The sequence below is a fragment of the Chelonoidis abingdonii genome, chromosome 1 (genome assembly GCF_003597395.2).
Source record: "Chelonoidis abingdonii isolate Lonesome George chromosome 1, CheloAbing_2.0, whole genome shotgun sequence".
Taxonomy (NCBI): Eukaryota; Metazoa; Chordata; order Testudines; family Testudinidae; genus Chelonoidis; species Chelonoidis abingdonii.
In genome coordinates this window covers 237,980,579-238,001,168 of record NC_133769.1, presented here as the reverse complement: position 1 = coordinate 238,001,168, position 20,590 = coordinate 237,980,579, and the positions used below count along the sequence as shown (strand labels likewise).

The following is a 20,590-nucleotide window of genomic DNA, read 5'->3' as shown; positions in this document are numbered from 1 at the left end:
CATTTTCTTCTAAACATTACAATCATTTCATATCTAAAGGGAGTTTAATCCTCTGTAATTTAGATTAATTTCATCGTGCTTTGCTAAATTAGGGCTAAAACTCCAAGATTTGCAATTGATTACAAAAAAAAAAGCAGACCTTTATTAAGTCCTAACTGAGTAATTTGCAGCTTATTTCACCCTAGCTAATTAAAATGTAATCAGTATTGTTTGGCAATGTGCATTCTGTCAGCAGTTTTACTTTGGAAAAGAAATCATGCCAAGAAAAAACAAAAAAAGCCTTTCACTAGAAATTGGCTTGATCTAAACTGGCGCCTTAGCCACTGAAATTCTAAAACAAATAAGTTACAACCGATTGACAGTGCAATAAAAAAATACTAAGCCCACTCCAAGATAAAGAATTGTTTTTCATGTTTTTCGTGCTTTCGAGACGTTTTCTTTAGAGGAAGACATTTTCATAGCAAGCACTTTGCAGTTTCAAAATCCAGGACACCTTCAGGGAAAACCTTGGGACTGCACGTGCTCTTTGCCACACAAGCAAATATGCAGGTTCAAATACTTTCCCCTTGCCTTTTCTTTCTCATATGGACAGTCATTATAGTACCCCAAGCTCTCCACCCCCATTTAAGAGGGGCTATTTTGCATTCCTAGGCTTTTTATTATTAAATGCAGCTACAGATACTACTAGGAAGCTCCTGTTGCAATCGAAACATCAAAACATTTGGGTTTTATTTTCCAATTGAATTTAAAATATGTATCAGTGATCCGGTTTTTAAAAAGCCCAACATTTCATGTGAACTCCTTTGCTCTGGATAAACAAAGCGACTTTATGCAACTATTTCCCTAGCAGTTTTTGTTTGTTTCGATCCACTCTAAAAGCACAGAGAGCAAAGAAACACAATCAACTGCCTCTCACCTTTTCCCCATCCGTGTTTTGAGACATATCTCTACAATGCTAATGAGTCCCTCTGTTCAAATAGGTGAGAGGCCAGTTTATTAAGGGGAGATAGGGCTGTTCTTATGTTCAATTTAAAGTGTTTTCACCATTTCCTTCTGGTCGATTCAGTCCAGTCTTTTCATCACCACGAAACAGGTGGGGAGGTCGGAACGGGAGAGGTAGTCTAGCGGGAAGGTGTGGACATAACGAGTTGGATACACGATTTCTTAAGAAGATCTAGTCCGCGAGGTTCTATATGCTTTTTGACCAACCAATTTAGTTAGGTGTGGTTCATTTTGCTCCAGACAGGTCTCGACCTCATGCACCTCGACCTATATCCCAAAGTCGTGTCCCATTCCTCCCCCATCATCATCATCTTCTCCACCACCACATAGACATTTGTCCCTCATAGCCTGCCGCATAATCTGTAGCTCGATTATAACAACCAACTCCCCAAACGCTTTTATTCTGGAAAATCGGAACAGATGCTACAAACTCTTAGCCATCGCCCTTAAGAAAACATCCTCTTATGTTCAAGTAGAACATAAGAGAAATCCAACTACAATGCTACAATGAACCGTAATAAACACTTGCTTCTTAACAGCAGAACAAAGAAAACTCAGATCATCTGCCCCTCAGACTTTCTTCAGCATTTAATCCTGCTCCCCCTCCCATACACACACCCGCAAGGCACCAGTGTCTTGTCCTATTTAGTTTTCACTAGTTTCGCTCTTAAATCTTCTAAAAACCAGAGATGTGTGCGCTCAGCGAACCATGCCAGGATATCGCCTGCCGCCCGGGCATGAATTCAGGAGCCCTCGGAGGCTCTTGGCTGCAAGTCCTGTGTTGTCAAAGTAGCTATCAGAGACAGAAGTGCAAAGCAAACTGAGCACCTATGAGAGGGAAGAGAGCTGCCCTGTCTGCATAAGTCACCTTCCCCTAGCACAAACTGCCCGCTTCAGTGAAATAACCCTGCCAACAACGCCTGCACAAACAACCCCGGTTCCAGCAGGGCGAGGACATTTACAAATGCAATTAATAGTCAATGGGAGCATTTAGCTAAACACGCAGCAAGCACAGCGATCTGCCCCTCAAGACCCTGTGCCAGGATAAAAGTCTTGTTTGCACAGCGTGAGGACGGGTCCGGAATACCACTCATTCTACTTCTGGTCTCCCTGGGCGTTCCTTGTGTTGGCATTAAGGGTTTCCACCTGCTCAACCTCTGGGGCGATCGCAGAGACGTAGGGAAAATGTGCATCCTGTAGCACAAGCAACCTCTTTTGGAAACTCCTGCCCGAGAAGTTTGCAAAGAAGAGCCGATGAACTCCAAGCCGTCCAATACACACTCACTAGCACCCCATCCCGCCCCCCACAGCACCCCACCCTGAACGTGCACTCTCCAGACTTGGGGATCTCTGCCCAGCATAGTCACCGTGCCGAGGGCTTGCACGCGTGGAGAGCGCGTGGCGAGGGGGCAAGGTGCGGGTGCAGGGTCTCTCTTTCCCTACTGCGCTGTTACCGTACCTGGAAATGCTTGAAGAAGGCAGATATGCGAGTGATCTGCAGGCTCAGGCACCTGGAGGTGCATCTGGCTCTGTAGACACTGACAGTGGAGAAAGACTCGTCCTGCTTGCGAGCTGCAGCAACCCCGGCAGCTGCAGCCAGGCAGCCCCAGGAAGCCGTAATCCAAAGGAAAAGGGTCAGAGACACGGCGGGATCCTTTAGCACCATCGCTGCGCGGAGGGTGGGTGCTGAGGAAAGGAAGGGGTGCCGCAGAGAGCAAGAGACGCCCGGATAAGCTCCGATCTGGTTCTGGACTGGACTAGGGGGGAAACCTCAGCGCTGCAGAAACTAAACAAGAAAGTTCAATCATTCAACTCTCTTCACCCCCCTTCCTCCCCTCCGGCCTCCCCTCCCCAGCACACACCCCTCCCCTTACTCCCAGGAGGGGGTGGGGTGAGGGTGACAGCAGGCTGTGCCATTGGCTGCAAGAAATGGGAGTGACAGCAGAGCCAGGCTGCCTGACCGCAGGCAGGGGACAGAGAATGCGGGGGAGCTGGTGAACTTCTCCGAGGTCCCCTGGACACATACTGTATGCACCCTGGGCTGCTGTAACACACTGGCACACAGACCCTGCACAGTAACCTCCACCCCCACCCTTTACATGACTAGCATTCAGCCCTGCCTACCCGGACCCTCAGCAGTTCCTACATAGACACCCCAAACACAGACACCCCTAGTGCACATACAGACAGACTCAGGCATTCCTAAACACACACACACACACACACACACACACACACACACGGCTTGACCATGCCAGGTGCTGAGCCCTGTTAGCTCCCACGGACATTACAGGAAATTGAAGACACATAGCAACTGCCGGATCTGGCCCTTAAACCGGTACACCTACGTGTCCTCGGATACAAACATGCTTAATGCACCTAGGCAAACACAAACACAGACATCCACAGCCCGACTAAGGCATATAGACCTAAATAGACACACCCAGTATGCACATAGACACTCACATCTTGCATACCCTGAGGTCTGTTGATTTTTCACTGTCAAAACTCATATTTACTTTGTTCTGTTGTTAATAGTATTGCTGTGTCCATATGCCTTAGTTTTACTTACCAACTCAGATATATTCATTCATAAATGTAAACACATTCGAGAAATTCAGCTAATGGACAATTCCTCTAAGTCAGGGGTCAGCAACCTTTCAGAAGTGGTGTGCCCAGTCTTCATTTATTCACTCTAATTTAAGGTTTTGCATGCCAGTAATACATTTTAACGTTTTAGAAGGTCTCTTTCTATAAGTCTATAATATAAAACTAAACCATTGTTGTATGTAAAGTAAATAAGGTTTTTAAAATGTTTAAGAAGCTTCATTTAAAATTAAATTAAAATGCAGAGCCCCCCAGACTGGTGGCCAGGACCCAGGCAGTGTGAGTGTCACTGAAAATCAGCTTGCGTGCCGACTTCGGCACCCGTGCCATAGGTTCCCTACCCCTGATCTAAGTCTTCTCTTTGTTAAGGTCTAAAAAAGTGTAGTGAAATTGAAGCTTGGGGTTTACTGAACACTGAGAGTTTTCCCTTAGTAAAATCCCAAGTCAGTGCTAACCATTTGTTCTAGGCTGGAGTTTGCATAAAATCTCAGCCTATAAAGTCTCATCCTAGTGTGTTATTTAAAACTTATTTTTATAAGTCATTAGTCCAGTATCTTTAGGTAATACCTAAACAATTAAAATGATTAACATCTTGCACTTTTTAAAATAAAATAGCTAAAATACACATATAACTACTCCCCTTTTTTTTGTGTAGTTTGTGCATGTACAGTGCATGCACACAGTACAAAGCACATGCATTACATTATGCATTAATTTTAAAATACTGTATGTAAACTATTGCTGCATTAAATCATATGAATAGACGGAGCAAATATATTCTTTCCCAACTGTAGTCTGTGGATTAAATCTCCCAAACTAGGTGATCCCAAGCTTGTATCACTTGACAGAGCTGAGATTTGGGGCCATTACAGGAGGTGTAAATATGTCTGCTGTCAAAATAATTTATAGATTATTATGTCAATGATCTACAGGCTGTTGGAGTCTCTTTTGCTGAATATATTTTAAAATGCAGCTAAATACACATTGGAAAAATCTCCTTCAATCAAATCAATATGTAACAAGGGCTGTGAATGATCTCACTTATACTCGTTTTACACCAGTGTAACACTGCTCTCCTCACCCCTAGATTGACACCAGGGCAATGTAAGGAAAAAGCCCAAGGAGGTTATTCTCCCCTGAACACATGCGGGCAACTTCCATTGTCCACAGCAGGCAATACACAAGTCTATCAAGGGAGAATCAAACCCTAAAGACTGTTGTTAAGCTTATGAACCAAGGACACTGTTAAGCCTAAAGCAAGGACATTCATATCAAATTATTGGTGCTGAGTGTGATGTAAGAAATTGAATAGAAGAAAATAGAGCTTGGACTAGGTGTTACAGTCCACATGAATTAGACACGAGTTTCAGTCAATCACTTGCAATAGGTAGCTATAATAGGGATGGAGGAAAGTCTTCACTTTTAATTTCTTTTTCTGGCTTGAAGTACTTCTGGATCAAATTCTGCCCTCAGGTCACTGGCAGAAATCTGGGTAACTCAATAGAAGTCCATGGGCCAGATTCACCCTGTGGGTGGCTGGGGAACAGCAATTACAAATTTCATCCTCCTGTGCCTGAGGGAGCTGCTGTGGCAGAGGGGGACCAGTCTGATGGCTGTGCTACCACAACCTACCGAAAGGGGTTTTGCAAGGGAGGGCAAGTTAAAAAACAAATCAGTGAAGTGTTCCATTGGGGTATATCTACACAGCAATAAAAAAACCTGTGGCATCAAGTCTCAGTGTCAGAGTCAATTGATTCAGTCTCTCAGGACTCTGACTGTGAGGTTAAAAATTGAAAGGTAGGCTTTCGGGCTCTGGTAGAAGCCCAGGCTCTGGGACCCTTCACCCTCACTGAGTCCCAGATTTCAGAATCCAGCTGGAGCCCAAACCTCTACACAGCAATTTTTCAGGCTGATGGCCCGAGACTGAGTCAGGTACCTGGGCCAACCACGGGGTTTTTATCCCCATATAGATGTAACCTGCAACCCACCCTGCCTCGCTGGGTTTCAGAGATGGAGCTCCAGCCTGATCTCAGATGTCTACAATGCAATTGTTAGCCCAGCAGCCCAAGACTCGCAAGCCCAACTCAGCTGACCCAGGACAATCATGGCAGTATGGATATACCCTAGAAATCCTGAAATGGAGGCTACTTTGGAGTTGCACTAAGTAAGCTCTGGAGCTGTCCCAACTACCTCTCCAGAAGACTCCACGCACTTTGCAAACTATGATGGCCAGCCCCAATCCTCTCAGCTGACTGAAGGCTGTTGGTGGCTTGTAAACTGTACCCCACATCTAGTAGACTTCCTATCACTGGAGGCCAACAGCCTGGGATCTACTAGCAACAGTTGGTGGAATCCACTGAATCAACATTCATGATGGAATCTGGCCCAATGTGGCACCCCAACAGTAGTAAAAAAATCATCCTCATTATGGAATCATGGTGTAGCCTTAGGAAGGCTGCTGAAGTCTGGAGCTACAGCCTTACTAATCAGAGGTGGCCTATCCAATTCAGGAAATGTCTCTTTCTGACCCATTTAGTCTGTTTTAGGCTTGGCTAAGAATTCTACAATTCCTCTGTGACACTCCAAGTCTAGAAGGGAACAGACAATTGACAAAACCCTTTACTCTTCACTGATTAATTATGTTTACAAGCATACCAATGCTTTCAACTTTCGCCAGAATTTTATTAAATAATAATGCCTGTCTGAAAAAATCTGCAGCCATCTTTAATAATCGTATTTGGTGCTCAAATATGACAGGTTTGGAGGACAGACAGATTTATTTCCAGTGTTAGTGGTATTATACTACTAACGCAATCAATGTTGCATATTGAAACTAAAATAATCACATTAAAGTCCTGCTGGTTTTTTGGTTTTATGAAGATTGATAGCAAAAGGCACAGAGTCCTTAATCGTTAAAAAGTTTGTGAATACAGTTTGTTCAGTTGCTTGTGTTGGAAAGGTCACAGTTACAGAGATGATCAGGGTAGTCTCTGGATTCCTTTTAAGTGAGGCTGAGTTGGTTAGCACACAAAAGAATGACTGTTCAATGCCACTAGAACCAAATTCGCACAGGACATGTTTCCCTTACAAGGAGATTAAGAAACTAAAGAAACTCAGGCACTGTAATTCAAACACTTGGTAAACAAGGTTGGCAGTCAAAAACCTGTATGGACTAAATATATAACTGATTGTTAGAAAGAGATTACATATACATATAAATGTAAATATATGAATGTGTGTGTCTGTGTGTTATAGGGAGAAAGTTTACTAAGTTTCTCCATGGAACAAGAGATTTGAAACTTTTGAAGTAAACAAGAGAATGTTTTAATTTATTACACACACACAGCTTTCAGACACCCCATGGAATAAAATTAGTAATTTGTTAAAACAAACAAGATTTTCCTTTTGGGTGAATTTTTCTGCTGACTACTACTAACTACTGTTAAATTTCTGCTTTTAAAAATCCTTTTTCTTGTGAATTGTGTAACTTTGATGCAGTACACCTCTTTTCCTTTTCCACAATCTAAAATATATTGATCTGTTTTTGTTTACTTGTTTTTTTTGTTTTTTGTTTGTTTCTTTTGATTATTTTATTCTCAGAATTGCTGGGTTTCTCCCCCCTCCCCGCAATAAACTAAAAAAAGTCATCACGCAACATTGAAAACTCAAGCAAAAAATAATCCTTAAAAGCATAAAGCATTGACCTCATGCTATTATAAAAACACAATTAGTCCTTCTTCAGTGTTGTTCTGTGACATTTACAGCTGGCAATGTAAACACTAGCTCTCCTGAAGATCAGCTTCATGAAAGTCAGGGCTGTTTTTTTAACAGGAGACAGCGCCACATACTGGTTATATGAAGTGAGATCTGCAAGTGACTAATAAAACGTTATATTGTACAGAATTAATCTGATTTTATGAGTCGCTTTTCATCAATTTTAAGTAAATCTGAAGGCCTCTTAAGTAATTATGTTTTATTATCTAGTAATACCGACATTAAATACCATGCCCAGTTGGGCAAATAAAGACGATATTGTTTACTTTAACAGTATTTGCTGTTTAAATATGGAGTACCAGAATTCACTGATTTGGTTTATTATATTAAAGGCCCTGTTCCTGCAGTCTTTACTCAAGCAAAATTCCCATCAGCTTCAATGATGTTACAAACAGAATATTATGATTTAAAGTCAGATAAACAAAACACACTATAGAAGTTCTTAAAACAGCCCATTTACAACCATATTTCCCATATAATAAAAACATAGAGAAAGTAAAATAGAAAATATAATATATATAGTCAGTATCATCTCTAAACCAAATGTTTTCCATAGTTTTCCCTATAGTTGTCAAAAGATCTTTCTCAGATAAAAACAATTATTTATTTAATGTAATAATAAAACCATCTATTTAATCTCCCTTTCAAAAGTGGCAAGCTGCTTATAATTGTTCTTAAGGAACTGATAATGAGTCAGTCTTTTTTTCCTTTCTCTTTATCCCTTTTACCTCCAATAGTTGTTTGGAGTCCATCTGTCTGAATCCTGTCTAACCTGACCCGCATATTTCCTTTACTGGGATGTCAGCATATTCATGTGGCATTCATGGTACATTAAAAACACAACAAATCCAATAATTTAAAGTCAATGGTAAACTAGACAGTTTTGTGTTTTGAAGAGTTAGGAAGAGAAAATGATACTGCCAAGAATGATTTGAGCAGATCACTGCAGACTACATGGCTCTGGGAAGAAGGATAAAGGAGTTTGAGGTGCAAGTAGTATTCTCGTTCATCCTCCCTGTGGAAGGAAAACCCCCAGGTAGAGACTGCCAAATCGTGGAAGTCAACGAATGGCTATGCAGGTAGTGTCGGAGAGAAGGCTTTGGATTCTTTGACCATGGGGTGGTGTTCCAAGAAGGAGGAGTGTTAGGCAGAAATGAGTTTCAACTAACGAAGAGAGGGAAGAACATCTTCACATGCAGGCTGGCTAACCTAGTAAGGAGGGCTTTAAACTAGGTTCACCAGGGGAAGGAGACCAAAGCCTTGAGGTAAGTGAGAAATGGGATACCAGGAGGAAGCACGAGCATGAGCAGGAAAGTATAAGAGGGAGGACTCCTGTCTCATACTAAGAAAGTGGGACAATCAGCGAGTTATCTTAAGTGCCTATATACAAATGCAAGAAGTCTGGGAAACAAGCAGGGAGAACTGGAAGTCCTGGCACAGTCAAGGAACTATGATGTGATTGGAATAACAGAGACCTGGTGGAATAACTCACATGACTGGACTACTGTCATGGATGGATATAAACTGTTCACAAAGGACAGGCAGGGCAGAAAAGGTGAGGGAGTTGCATTGTATGTAAGAGAGCAGTATGACTGCTCAGAGCTCCAGTATGAAACTGCAGAAAAGCCTGAGCGTCTCTGGAGTAAGTTTAGAAGTGTGAGGTGGTGTTGTGGTGGGAGTGTGCTATAGACACCAGACCAGAGGGATGAGGAGGACAAGGGTTTCTTCTGGCAACTAACAGAAGTTACTAGATCACAGGCCCTGATTCTCATGGAAGACTTCAATCACCCTGATATCTGCTGGGAGAGCAGTACAGCAGTGCACAGACAATCCAGGAAATTTGTGGAAAGTGTAGGAGACAATTTCCTGGTGTAAGTGCTGGAGGAACCAGCTAGGGTCAGAGCTCTTCTTGACCTGCTGCTCACAAACAGGGAAGAATTAGTAGTGGAAGCAAAAGTCAATGGGAACCTGGGAGGCAGTGACCATGAGCATGTCGAGTTCAGGATCTTGACAAAAGGAAGAAAGAGAGAGCAAGAATACGGACCCTGGACTTCAGAAAAACAGACTTTGACTCCCTCAGGAACTGATGGGCAGGATCGCCCTGGGAGAACAACATGGGGGAAAGGAGTCCAGAAGAGCTGGCTGTATTTTAAAAAATCCATTTTGAGGTTGCAGGAACAAACCATCCCGATGTGTAGAAAGAATATAAATATGGCAGGCGGACCACTTGGCTTAACAGTGAAATCCTTGTTGATCTTAAACAGAAAAAAGAAACTTACAAGAAGTGGAAGATTAGACAAATGACCAGGGAGGAGTATAAAAATATTGCTGAGGCATGCAGGAGTGAAATCAGAAAGGCCAAATCACACTTGGAGTTGCAGCTAGCAAGAGATGTTAAGAGAAACAAGAAGGATTTCTTCAGGTGCGTTGGCAACAAGAATAAGGTCAAGGAAAGTGTGTGCCCCTTACTGAATGAGGGAGGCAACCTAGTGACAGAGGATGTGGAAAAAGCTCATGTACTCAATGCTTTTTTACCTCTGTCTCCATAAACAAGGTCAGCTCCCAGACTCCTGCACTGGGAAGCACTGCATGCAGAGGAGATGACCAGCCCTCTGTAGAGAAAGAAGTGGTTCAGGACTATTTAGAAAAGCTGGATGAGCACAAGTCCATGGGGCCAGATGCACTGCATCTGAGGGTGCTAAAGGAGTTGGCGGATGTAATTGCAGAGCCATTAGCCATTATCTTTGAAAACTCATGGCAGTCGGGGGAGGTTCTGGATGACTGGAAAAAGGCTACTATAGTGCCCATCTTTAAAAAAGGGAAGAAGAAGGATCCGGGGAACTACAGGCCAGTCAGCCTCACCTAAGTCTCTGGAAAAATCATGGAGCAGGTCCTCAAGGAATCAATTCTGAAGCACTTAGAGGAGAGGAAAGTGACCAGGAACAGTCAGCATGGCTTCATCAAAGGCAATTTGTGCCTGGCTAACCTAATTGCCTTCTATGATGAGATGACTGCTCTGCAGATAAGGGGAAAGCAGTGGATGTGTTATTCCTTGACTTTAGCAAAGCGTTTGATATGGTGCCCCACAGTATTCTTGCCAGCAAGTTAAAGAAGTATGGGTTGGATAAATGGACTATAAGGTGGATAGAAAGCTGGCTAGATCGTCGGGCTCAACAGGTAGTGATCAATGGTTCCATGTCTAGTTGGTAGCCAGTATCAAGCAGGGTGCCCCAAGGGTTGATCCTGGGGCCAGTTTTGTTCAATATCTTCATTAATGATCTGGAGGATGGTGTGGACTGCACCCTTAGCAAGTTTGCAGATGACACTAAACTGGGAGGAGTGGTAGATATACTGGAGGGGAGGGATAGGATACAGAGGGACCTAGACAAATTAGAGGATTGGGCCAAAAGAAATCTGATGAGGTTCAACAAGGACAAGTGCAGAGTCCTGCACTTAGGATGGAAGAATCCCATCACTTACACTCACGCCGGGTCTCCCTCGCGCATTCTTGACTTCTCTAGGGACCGAATCATGGCTAGGCAGCACAGTTCTGCAGAACAATCCCTAGGGGGCTTTACAGTGGACGAGAAGCTGGCTCATGAGTAACAGTGTGCCCGTATATGCAAGTCGCGCTAACGGCATTTTGGGCTGTACAAGTAGGGGCATGCCAGCAGATCAGAGGGACGTGATCATTTCCCCTTTATATCACATGTGAGGCCTCAGCTGAGTAACTTGTCGTTTGGGTCCCCACTACAAGAAGGATGTGGAAAATCGAAAGAAGTCCAGCAGAGAGCACCAAAAATGATTAGGGGGCTGCGGCAGATGACTTAGATGAGAGGCTGAGAGAACTAGGAATTGTTTAGTCTGCAGAAATAAGAATGAGGGAGATATGTATCTACTTTCAACTACCTGAAAGGGGGTTTCCAAGAGGAGATCTAAGATGTTCTCCAGTGGTTCCAGAGACCAGAACAACAGCAATGGTCTCAAGTTGCAGTGGGGGAGGTTTAAGGTGGAATTAGAAAAACTTTTTCACACGAGTGGTGAAGCACTGGAATGGTTACCTGGGGAGGTTGGTGGGAATCTCTTCCGTTAAGACGTTTTTAAGGTCAGCTTGAAAGAGCCCTGTTCTGGAGATTTAGTGGAATGACTCCTTGCTTTGAGCAGGGGTTGGACTAGATGATCTCCTGAGGTCCTTTCCAACCCTGATATTCTATGATTCTATGAATCTATGAAAATCCCAGGCCGCCACAAAGGATAGAACTGTGTAAAAATAAACTGAAGGACAAAGCAAGATGAAAATATATTTGGGAAATATTTGTGGGTTTTGTAAGAGGTCTCACTTATCTGGTATATTGCCTTAATTCTGTTCCTGATTATGATTTCCTACTAGTAGCAATGGGACCAAAGGCAAAAAAAGTAAACAAAAAAGCAATTGGTCCTTAAGCAAGTTGGTCCTTAATTTACAATCTGAGTTCTGGGTAGAAAGTTGTGTCTATTTGGAGTTTATCATTCCCCCAGGGAAGTTCAAAGCAGTTACCATGGAAAATTAAGTCACTTGGAAGGATAGGTCTATGAAATCACTTCTTTTTGCAATTCAAACTATGGGGTGTACAACTGAAGTTAAATTTCATAATGCAGAATCTTGACTGGACAAAATGGAAGACATCATGAATTTATGACAAGAAATTATGCAAACTATATGTCATACTGTCCCTGCCCTAGTAAATGTGGCAGGGAGGATAGAGTCAGAAGCCATGCCTCTACTCTGCACATTCCATTCATGGACCAACCACAATCATACTTCTTATACTACGGGTATCACAGAAATTCCATTTGCTCCCAAGGCAGAAAACTGCTTCAAAGGTGTCCAAAAGCAAAGACATAGCACTCCACTTGCATATGCGAGACTGGTGGAGGCAAAATCCCTCCTTGAGTTCCTTTTGAAGTTGTATGGCTCTGTATATTCCTAACTCAGGCCTGTGGCTAAATGCCAAAAGCTAACCCTATGTCTACTAAATGGGATACTGTCAGAGTTCTCTCCCTACTCTGAACTCTGGGGTACAGATGTGGGGACCCGCATGAAAGACCCCCTCAGCTTATATTTTACCATTTTAGGTTAAAAACTTCCCCAAGGCACAAATTCCTTGTCCTTGGACAGTATCACTGCCCACTACGAAGTGAGTTAGATAGAGGTTTAGGAAAAGGACCACTTGGAGTTTCTGTTTCCCCTAAATATCCCCCAAGCCTCTTCACTCCCTTTCCTGAGGAGGCTTGAGAATAATCTACCAACTAAATAGGTAAATAAAATGGCAAAATAAGCTTACTTGTTATTTTGTCTCTTAGGGCTATATTGTGACTTTAGTCACAGCCTTAAGAAAGGGATGATGCATAAACTGCACTCTCCAGGATTTCTCCCAGGAAACACTGCGATTAAGAGACACTCTTCTGAGTCTAAATTTCCCTCCTGCTTCTCCCTTGTCTTGGAGAGGCTCATAGATTCATAGATTTTAAAGCCAAAAGGAACGATTATCATCATCTATTCCAGTGGCTCTCAAACTTTTTTTTACTGGTGACCCCTTTCATATAGCAAGGCTCTGAGTGTGATCCCCCCTTATAAATTAAAAACATCTTTTTATATATTTAACACCATTATATATGATGGAACAAAGTGGGGTTTGGGGTGGAGGCTAACAGCACGTGACTCCCATGTAATAACCTCATGATCCCCTGAGGGGTCCTGGCTCCCTGTTTGAGAACCGCTGATTTATTCTCATCTCCTGCATAACACAGGCCATAGAACCTCACTAGGTAATTCCTGCATCAAGCCCATATCTTCTGGCTGATCTAGTGCATAAACTATAGAGCCCTATCACTGGGCTATCGAGTTAGTTTCACTCTCTCTCTAGCCCAGTAACTATTTAAGCACTTAATACAAATTGGAACAGCGTTAACAGAAAAGACTGAGCACATAACCCCAAAATACACTCCTATAGCCCCATAGTGAGAGCATTCAGGTGGAAAACCTGGGTTCAAGTCCTTGCTCTGAATCAGGCAGAAGAGAGATTTAAACTCCTGCATCTCACATTTTCACTGAGTGCTCTAACCACTGAGTTATTAGTTTTAAGGAGTTTCCTCTACCACCTCCTCTGACTGTGTTTTGTATGAGGCCCAATCTGATAGTGGTCTAAGATCGTGCCTATTGGACTGGATCCTGCAGCTGGAATAGGTGGGGAATGCTAGTTTGTTAATCCTATTGGGGCTTAGAAGTGAACTAGGTGTCGAGCTTCTTTGTGCTGTCAGGTGTCGGGAAGCTTTGTGCACACCCATCTGCAGAAATGTAGGTGCCTAGGGGACTTTGCTAATGGAAACTCACCACATATAGAGTTAGGCAGACCCCAAAGGCTTTTACAGAGTCACTGCTTTCCAGGATACACTCTCCCAGACCTACTTTCTTTGTTCCTAGATGTACGATGTAGAATATGGCTGTATTAAAATACTTGCTGCTTAAGTGAGCCCATATTATGAAGTGATTCAGATTTCTCTGCATAACTGACCTGTTCTTATAATTGTTTACCACTCAACCAATATTTGTGTCATCTGCAAGATTTATCAGCAATGATTGTCTTTCAGATCATTGATAAATAAATCATTGAATAGCATCGGGCCACAACAGATTCCTAGGGGACCATATGAGGAACGCCTCTGTGGATGATGATTCTACATTAATAATTATTTTTACATCAGTTACCCAGTTTTTAATTCATTTAATATGTGCTTCTGTGATTTTGTTGAAAGTAATTTTTTTAATCAAAATGTTGTATGGCATTAAGTCAAATGTCCAACAGACACTTAAGTCTCTTATATCAAAATAGCTCTTAACCTCAAACAAACTTGTAAACTCATCAAAAGATTAGATTGGTCTTGTTAGACAAGACTTCTTTTCCATAAAACCACGTTGACTAGCATTAATTATGCTACCATCCTTTAATTCTTTGCTGATTGTACCTTGTATCAACTTTTCTATAATTTTGCCTGGGATTAAGTAAAACAGACTGTAGTGGTTGTTGTTAACAATAACAATAAAACTCTTAGAGAATCCAAATGGGGAGGAGGGCTCCATTGTGTTAGGCACTGCACCAAGACATATTAAGAGACAGTCTAAATAGACAAGTCAGACAAAGAGAGAGAGAGGTGAAGTGACTAGTTCAAGATCACACAGAGGCTCAGGGGAAGAGGGAGAAATATAACCTAAGTCTACTGAATCCCTGTCCAGTGCAAAATTTGTTCTAATTTTCTTCACTTTTTTCAGACCAGTTCTCCCAATTATGTGAAGTACCCAGCTCCTGATGAAAAGTACTGAGTGTCCTTAGTTCCTACTGAAATCAATCGAAGTTGAGGGTAAATGACAACAATGAACATGCACTCAGTAGCTCATAGGCCTGGGCCATACACGCTGGAAGTAGGGGTGCGGGGTTTGCTGCTGCATCCCCAGGCTTGAAGTGGTAATAACCCATATACATGATGTACGCCTTCAGCACCCCCATTATAAAAATTGTTCTGGCACCACTGGCCTGGGCCCACAACACACAGAAGGTTTCACACCAAATTTGAAGTTTATTGAGGAATAATATAACAGTGTTTCATAATTCACTTTAAAAAACCCAATAACTGAATCTTAAAATCCAGCAGAATGTTTCAAAATATACTAATATGCCAATGAGAGTCTAATATGTGCGGGTGGGTGGGTGTGTAGACACCATAACAGTGTAATTCACCTCTGTTGAGAGGACCATCACAAAGTCCACACTTTAGCCCCCAATTATGCCCAATATGAATTAAAAAAAAGATCAATCAATCAAACAAACAAAAACAGTCTCAAGATCATCTATCGAAGTATTTTGACACCATTTGTTACCACTGTGGGTTTGAATGTGGGCATCGGATGAGAGAAACTAGTGCCACATTTGTAATAATTCTGCTTTGTTAGTCTTAAATTAAGACCCTGCTACATAATAAAAGTAAATTATCCATGACCCAAATTAATGAGAAATTTTTAACAGCAAGTAAATTTAAGACTTATTAGAAACATATTTAGAAACGAGGATGACCAAAGTCCGATAATACCATAAAATGTCCATTATTAATATATCAGTATTATATCTATATATTCATAATATTCCTATTAAATATCTCCATGCACATCATATCCTTTTAAAAAAAAACAAGCCTATTTTATACTGCTTTCTGCCACTAAAGATGAAGGCATAATGTATGAAACTATTGTGAGGCTTCCCTTGAATTAAGTTAAAATCTTTTGATACACTCTTGAGAGGTTGTTGTTTGTACAGTGTGTCCATCAACCTCAAATAAAACGGAACATGTATGAATGAAAAATTATGACAATTAAGGTGAAGCAAAACCTGAATTTTATTTTTATGGATTTTTCTGCTGACATACTAAAATGTGTGGTGTAAATGTTAACATTTAAAATAGAGACTCTTTCAGGCTTCTATTCATAGTTCTTTCTTCTTGGCGAATTAATTATGAAAACTCAGTTACAGAATGATATGATGACATTGGCCTTTGTATACGATACACTATTAATTCTACTGAAAATGTATTTTATATATATGCAGATATATAAACAGCTCATTTCAGTAACCTTGGTTTTCTTTTCCCCCACAATTGATTGGGCAAATAATTTTCAGTCTAGAACTGATTCTCTGTGTCACTCAGAAGACCAGAGATCAGGCACAACTGTACCATTTCCAGCAATGCCCAGACCATAGACTCATGTACCTAATTCAATATTAATCTTCAGCCATAGTACCTGACTGAAGTTTAAGGCAAATACAGATATCAATACTTCATTATCTAATCTAATAAATAGAATTATAATTTTAATATCTCAATTTTCCCTCTTCTTGGTAATTTCCTGGTCTCAATACCTTCCTGCCAACACCTTTTCCCCATTGTCTTCAGTTATAATCAACTGTAAGGATAAGCAGGAACTTTTCTAATTATCAGTGACCTGCAAATATTCTGATCTTTTTGTGCCTCACTAAATCTAGTTTTCAAAACTCCATGATTTTCTCCTACTTTTAGCATCTGGTGATTATTTGTTTGTACATTTCTTCAGCAATCTGAGATATTGCAGCCCCTCTATCCATTTTATTTCCATATTCAGATCATTTGTATTTACCTTAACACAGGTTGGAATATTTGGGTCCCAGTTATTCCACATTACCTGCACTTCTAGCAAATGGTATAGTTCACAAGCTATCTCGTTATACGAGGGCACAGTTTTTGAGACACATGCCTCCATAACCAAATAGTTTGTTCAAATGTTCGTATTTGTAGGCATTATTTGCTTATTTATTAGTATTAGTCTATGTGCTTCTTGTCTATGCCATTGTGTCATGGGACAGGCCAAAGAAGAATGCCCCCTCTTATCACAGCTTCCGTGCTGCCACTGATTAAAAAAATAATGCTCTGATTAATAAAATAGAATAGACGCATAGATCTATGTGATTTGCTGATGTCGTCACTCAGGGTTTCAAGTCAGTAAGATTCCTAAGTGAGTCACAAATTAAATGGACAAAGATAAATGAATCCATCGCCATGTGGACCACTTTCAGCCCCTACGGTTATATGCAATAAACTTTGTTTTTCTCCTGATTCCCTTCCATGCTTATGTTGAACTGAGGGTCTTGAACAACCATTGTCCTGGACTCCTGAGAAAGCCTTTAACTGACACCACAGGTTCAGATAATACAAGACAATTTTCTTTTTAAGTTTGTAGTTCCTCAGAATTATACATTCAGCTGTGTGCCTAAATTTGTGTGCACAATTGTCACCAGTTTATATGCAAATCAGACAATGGTGCACCCAAGTTGGTAAGAACTAGATACCCAGCCCCATTAAGACTGTTTTGGGGCATATCTAGGGAAAAGAGTGAATGGCTGGAGTGCCCATGGATTTTCGCAAACCCCAGCCTGAGAAATTGCCATTGGAAGCTGTTGGCTTTTGATACAATTTAGGGCAATCCCAAGGCTGCTTTAAATTATTCTGGGGATTGGGCTGGCACTACACCGCTGTCTAATATTGAATGATACTTTTGATCTCCCTCTTCCCAGCTGCCCCCAGTACTAACAAGGCACAGCTGAGACTTTGGTCCTAAGTACACACACACACACACACACACACACACACACACACAAAGGTTTCAGTGTTTGTTATTGAAAGGGCAAAAGTCTATATTCCCCATTATGGTCTTCACTGGGAGTACTCACTTTTCTAAACTGCTTCAGATTACTTGTATAACTCTCTTGTCTATTAGCTGTTCAGCAATAATATGAGTTGCTAGTGAGTCTTTGAAAGTAAAATAGATACATTAATTTTTAAGTGTTTCCCCATGTCATGTCTTTGAACCATATGCACTGAACCCCTAATGAAATCCTAATGATTTCAGTGGCAGTAACGTGCAAAATCAATGGCAGGATGTGACCCTTTTAATTTAAGATAGTATTTTATGATGATTATACCTAAAAATAATGAGAAAATTTCTCTATTGCTCTCTGAGGTGTAATACACCAAAAGCCTCTACAAATCTACAGCGAGATAAAGTTAATGGTTTTCTTTTCCATTTGCCAGTTCTTCAAACCTAATCAATGCAGCACCCATCTCAGGATACAGTGTTTTTCGGACTACACATCAAAACTAAAAGCAATCTTTATGCTCTAATACTTTCTACCACTGAGTATGTAAATCTTCAGTGGTTGTACTCCGGTAGATAACTTAAGGCTAAACTTTCAAGATCTCCTCTAATCCTTAGTTAAAAGATACCTTGCTCTTTGCCTTTAAAAGCCCCAGTGATTCTTTGACTGAAATTCTATTATTTTTTAATAGGCTATCATTCTCAAAGGATTGTTTATCTAATGGATTTCGTCAGCTTGTTTCTTTGTTTCCCTTTTGATCACCACCAGCAAGCTAAGCTAACAGACTATTCAGCCTCTTAAAATACAAATTGGTGACTTTGATGAAGCAAGGTCATTTCTAATGAGTGAATACATTGCGACAGTGTGCTACATGAAGTTTGAAATACTTCCTCACCAAACAACTAATAGCAGCCTAAAGACTCTTTTCTCATGGTTGAGATATTCAAAGTAGTGTAAGGGAGTGTTTCTTAATGAGCAGTCTATGGACCAATGCCAGCCTCTGTGATCTCCCTGACACAGTTTAGGAAGGCAGCAAGCCGGTCCCCTGTATCAAAAAGCTTGAGAAACAGTGGTCTACGGGATCTAGACATAAACCTCTCCAAGAGGATTACCCATGTAAGGTACCACTCAATTTCAAAACGCATGGCAGGATGAGGCTATCAAGGAAAAGGCCCCTTTCCTTTCTTCTGCTTCTTCCCACATAGACAAAGGATAAATCAACATTCCAGCTGGAAGAGTAATTTCCAGCTCAGATTGACATACTCCTGCTAGCTTGTACCAAACTAGCACACTACATATAACAGTGGAGCTACAATGGTGCAGGTGGCAGGACAGACTAGTCACCCAAGCATATACCATGGGTCTCTGACAGGACTGTATTTGTGGCAGATAGCCTGTCCCACTGCCCATGATGCTCCTGCTACACTGCTATTTTTAGTGCACTAGCTCAATGAAAGCCAGTGTGGATATGTCTCTCAGTTAAACATTACAGTTCCAGCTCTAAGATAGATGTACTGAAAAGGTTTAGTTGAAAAGAATCAAATCTGGATAGTTTATTCCTTAGCACGCTCAGTCAGGACATCTTGTCACCTAACTTATCTATGCATCAGTTTTCCCATCTCTGAAATGTGCTTTGAAGTCTATGGATGAAAAGTTTTATACAAGTGCTAAGTAATGTTATTATTGTTGCTGCAAGAGAAGTGTGTCAAGTCTCAAGTTCAGCCTATTATTAGGTATTTAATTATGAGGTAAAGAGGAACGCAATGGGAATGCTCTGCCTGGGATCTGTCATCTCTACACTACAAACTTTGGTTTATGAAAATTACACTTGCATAATGCCACCACTGTTAGCATATTGCTTGTGCACATGCTTAGTTGGCTCTTTCTATTGGCGCTGCACGTACTCACCAGGAGTGCTTGGGTCCATGTACTGTACAGTGCACCACAGGTAGGTATCCCAGTCCACAAGCTGTCACCATCCAGTGCACTGTCTTTTGGAAAGTTTGGCAATGAATGGTGGGACTGAAACAACTTGCACAGGGCTGACTGGATGCAAGGGGTCAACTTCCCAGTGTTCAACTGTTTCTATCTCATAATGTCATCTATATACCATAATTTTTGCACCTCTTTAAATAATCCTATAGAGCAGAATGAACCTCCTCAGTATCCATCAACTCTGACAGAAGCTCTGCCCTATTGTCATAAGCATTGCAAGCACAGGACGCACAATTCTCCAGCCACAAGGATAACCAAATCAGCAGGGAACATGACAATTTCCTGGAGAACAGATTGCTGTGGTGCATAGACTGAACCAATTCAAGGTGGTTGGTGGTGTTCATGGAGCAGTTACAGATAGCAGAGTGCAGCTTCTGGGCCAGAGAAATAAGCCCTGTCTGATGATATTGCATCATAATGCCGTTTGGGATGATGAGCAGTAGCTGCAGAACTTTTGGGTGCACAAGGCCACATTCCTGGATCTCCATGCTAAGCTTAACCCAGACTTTCAATTTAGAGATGCCAGAATAAGAGCTACTCTGGCAGTGGAGAAGTGAGAGGCAATCACACTGTGGAAACTAGCAATGTCAGATTGTTACCAGCCAGTGGGAAATCATTTTGGAGTTGGAAAATCCACTCTGGGAACCATTGTCATGCAAGATAGTAGAGCAATTAATTCCCACCTGCTGTGCAGGACTGTGACCTTCTGCAATGTGCAAGACATACTGGATGGATTTGCAGTTCCTGAACTCTGGTGAAGCAATAGAATGCACGCATATCCCTATTTTGCACCAGACCATCTTGCCACAGAGTACATCAGCAGAAAGGGGTATTTTTTTTATGGTTATGCAAACACTGGTACATCACCTGGGCCACTTCACTGACACCAAAGTTGGCTGGTCAGAAGGTGCATGATGCTCATGTCTTTAAGAACACAAGACTATTCAGAAAGCTACAAGTTTTTGGACTGGTGGATTGCCACTGACAATGTTGAA

At 41.6% G+C, this 20,590-nt stretch overlaps 1 protein-coding gene across 1 annotated transcript in view; it reads right to left on the bottom strand.

Moving 5' to 3' along the window:
• Window positions 1-2,809, bottom strand: part of ANOS1 (anosmin 1) — a 191,056-nt gene extending 188,247 nt beyond the window's left edge. Inside the window, exon 1 of the mRNA XM_032790052.2 lies at window positions 2,462-2,809. Within this exon, the coding sequence (XP_032645943.1) occupies window positions 2,462-2,668 (207 nt within the window). The 5' untranslated portion in view covers window positions 2,669-2,809. The remainder of the gene's footprint in view (window positions 1-2,461) is intronic.
• Window positions 2,810-20,590: the final 17,781 nt, after the last annotated feature.